At 40.8% G+C, this 3167-nt stretch overlaps 1 protein-coding gene across 1 annotated transcript; it reads left to right on the plus strand.

Moving 5' to 3' along the window:
- Nucleotides 1–374: 374 nt before the first annotated feature.
- Nucleotides 375–2012, plus strand: LOC148803229 (uncharacterized). Its single transcript, XM_088894638.1, has 4 exons — nucleotides 375–873; nucleotides 1068–1509; nucleotides 1660–1824; nucleotides 1958–2012. Exons 1-4 carry the CDS (start codon nucleotides 375–377, stop codon nucleotides 2010–2012), a joined length of 1161 nt encoding a protein of 386 aa, XP_088750764.1.
- Nucleotides 2013–3167: the final 1155 nt, after the last annotated feature.

The following is a 3167-nucleotide window of genomic DNA, read 5'->3' on the forward strand; positions in this document are numbered from 1 at the left end:
TGTTGCAAAAGGATGTGCCTTTCGATTTTGGTGATGAGTGGAAGGAAGCATTTGACAAGCTTAAAAATTTATTAACAATTGCACCCATTTTTCAACCACCCGATTGGAACTTGCCCTTCGAGATCATGACCGATGCAAACAACTATGCAGTAGGGGCTGTTCTATGTCAACGAATAGATGGGAAGAGCCACATCATTTACTATGCTTCTAAAATGTTGAATGCTGCCCAAACCCACTACACAATTACTAAAAAGGAGCTACTAGCAATTGTGTTTGCTTTAGACAAATTTAGATCATATTTGCTTGGCTCTAAAGTACTTGTATTTTCTGACCATGCAGCTTTGAAATACCTACTAGCGAAAGGGAGCTGAAAGATGAGGATACTCTTGCTCCAAGAGTTTGATTTAGAGATCAAGGATCGAAAGAGAGCTAAAAACTCGGGGGCAGATCACCTAAGTAGGTTGGTGAAAGATGAGGACTCCTCACCCATCTGTGAGTTGTTTCCTGATGAGCAGTTGTTTCACATGAGAGGTATGGTTCCATGGTATGCTGATATTGTGAACTACTTGGTCACCGGATTCTTGCCTAATGACGTTAGCAAATCCATGAAGAACAAAATCAAGTATGAGGCAAAATATTATGTATGGGACAAACCCTATCTATGGAAATTTTGTTCTGATCAAATGATTAGGAGGTGTGTCCCTGAGGAAGAGCAGATGTCGATTTTAATTTTTTGTCATAATTATGCTTGTGGTGGCCATTTTGGGTCAAGGAGGACTGCTCGAAAAGTCTTGGATAGTGGGCTGTATTGGGCAACCCTATTTAGAGATTCATACTTGTTTTGTAAAAATTGTGAAAGATGTCAGCAAACAGGTACACCATCTCGTAGGAATGAGATGCCCCAAACCCCCATTCTTATATGTGAAATATTTGATGGTTGGGGTATTGATTTCATGGGACCCTTTCCTCCCTCTTGTGGTTTTCTTATATACTTTTGGCAGTCGATTATGTCTCAAAATGGGTGGAAGCCAAAGCCACCAAGACTGATGATTCTAAATGTGTTGTAGGATTTATCAAGTCTAACATCTTCGGTAGGTTTGGCATTCCTCGAGCCATCATAAGCGATCAAGGGACCCACCTTCGCAATAGAACCGTCGAAGCCTTGTTGAGAAGGTATGGGGTGCATCACCGAATCGCCACTGCTTATCACCCACAGACTAACGGTCCAGCTGAAATTTCCAATAGAGAGGTAAAATCCATCTTGGAAAAGACGGTGAATCCGGGAAGGAAGGATTGGAGCCTACGTCTAGATGATGCTCTCGGGGCATATCGAACAGCTTACAAGACCCCAATAGTTATGTCCCCTTACAGGTTAATTTTTGGCAAATCTTGCCACTTGCCGGTCAAAATTGAACATAGGGCCTTTTGGGCAATCAAGCGATGCAACATGAATATGGAAGAAGCAGGGAAGGAAAGGAAGCTCCAGTTGCAAGAGCTGGAAGAGTTGTGGTTAGAGGCATATGAAAATTCAAGAATCTACAAAGAAAAGACCAAATTATTCCATGACAATGTACTCTTAAGAAAACAATTTAAAATTGGACAAAAGGTCTTATTGTACAATTCTTGACTCCAACTCATGCCAGGTAAGATGCGTTCCAGGTGGATGGGTCCACTTATTGTGACTAATGTATTTCCTTATGGTGCAGTAGAGATCAAAAGTCTAGACACAGGTAAGATCTTCAAGGTAAATGGGCATCGATTAAAGTTGTTCCACGAGGATGCAAATGTCTCCTCTACGGTAGACATCTCGTTGGACATTCATCGGTATTCATTGGATTAAAGGAGTAGAGGAGAACGTCGAGCATAATGACGTTAAACAATTGCGCTTGTGGGAGGCAACCCGTTGTGTTTAGTTAGTTTTGTTATTTTCTTTGGTTTTGATTTTTGTGTTTAGCAGGAACCCAACAATACGAATAGGGAAGTACCCCCAAATCCTTCTACTTCATGCATAATCACATACACTAGGGACAATGTATATGTTAAGTGTGGGGGGATTAGGGAAACCGGATGGAAATTTGCGATAACCCTAGCAGGCTTTGATCATCACTTCCTAACCTTTCCTTTTAAAATTTCTGCTCCCTGGAGCTTATTCTTGAACGATTTCAACTTATCAGGAATCATGTGCCTAGGCTGAATAGATAGGATAGGATGCACCTATGACTAACTGAATCTCTCTTGGCTGCATATGGTACCTCATTATTTTAATCGATCAATAGGCAAGATGCATAAGGGTTTGATTGGCTTTCACATAATTATCTATCAAACATGGTAAGTTTATTGTAGAACTTGCTGTGTTAGGCATATTGAGATCACGATCAATAAATTCATGGATCAACTGGCGAGACCCTGTGATTCTTATCCAAAAAAAAAAAAAAAGAGAGAGGGAAATATTTCGTGACTAATGTAAGATGGAGCATAAAATGCACGCACATCTAGAAGCGAAGGGAAAATGTGAGATGGAGAATAAAATGCACTCACATTTAGAAGCGAAAGGAATGGGTGAGACGGAGAATAAAATGCACTCACCATAGAACCCCAACCCCATTCTCACCTTCAGATCCATGGAATTCATACTAAGTGGTGGAGATGTGATGCATAGCAAGCTTATGGCAATTGAAAGAATGGTAGGATCCATCTAATGGACGCCATAAAGGTTGCGGAATGGGTGGGCGAATTTCAAAAATTTTCCACCTTCTCCCAACTGGGAATCATATTCCCTAAATTTATAATACAATATTCAAGGATCCTACTTGAACCATAATCAAACCAGATCTGAACCAAAAGATAAAAGGGAGGAATATACCTGATCCGGAGAAGCAGTATCACCCAAAGTTGGTGTTCACGCCCAAAGAATGTACCAAGATCCGTTCCTGCTGAAGATGACATAACTGTGGATGGAATAGAACCAGCAGGGTCCATCCTACACACTGGATCCTTTGCAAGAACCCTCTGAAACACTAAACACTGAGTCTTTTCAGTCTTTCTTGCAAGACTGATGTCAAGAACTGATTTCTTGACTTCCTTTTGCTGCAAAGATCGAATCTTACCAGATTCAAATCTAATTTGAATTTGGTCTCCAAGAGTGGATAAGGTTAAAGGCCCAATCC

This window comes from Nelumbo nucifera, chromosome 1, assembly GCF_055504915.1.
Source record: "Nelumbo nucifera cultivar China Antique chromosome 1, China Antique-T2T, whole genome shotgun sequence".
Taxonomy (NCBI): Eukaryota; Viridiplantae; Streptophyta; class Magnoliopsida; order Proteales; family Nelumbonaceae; genus Nelumbo; species Nelumbo nucifera.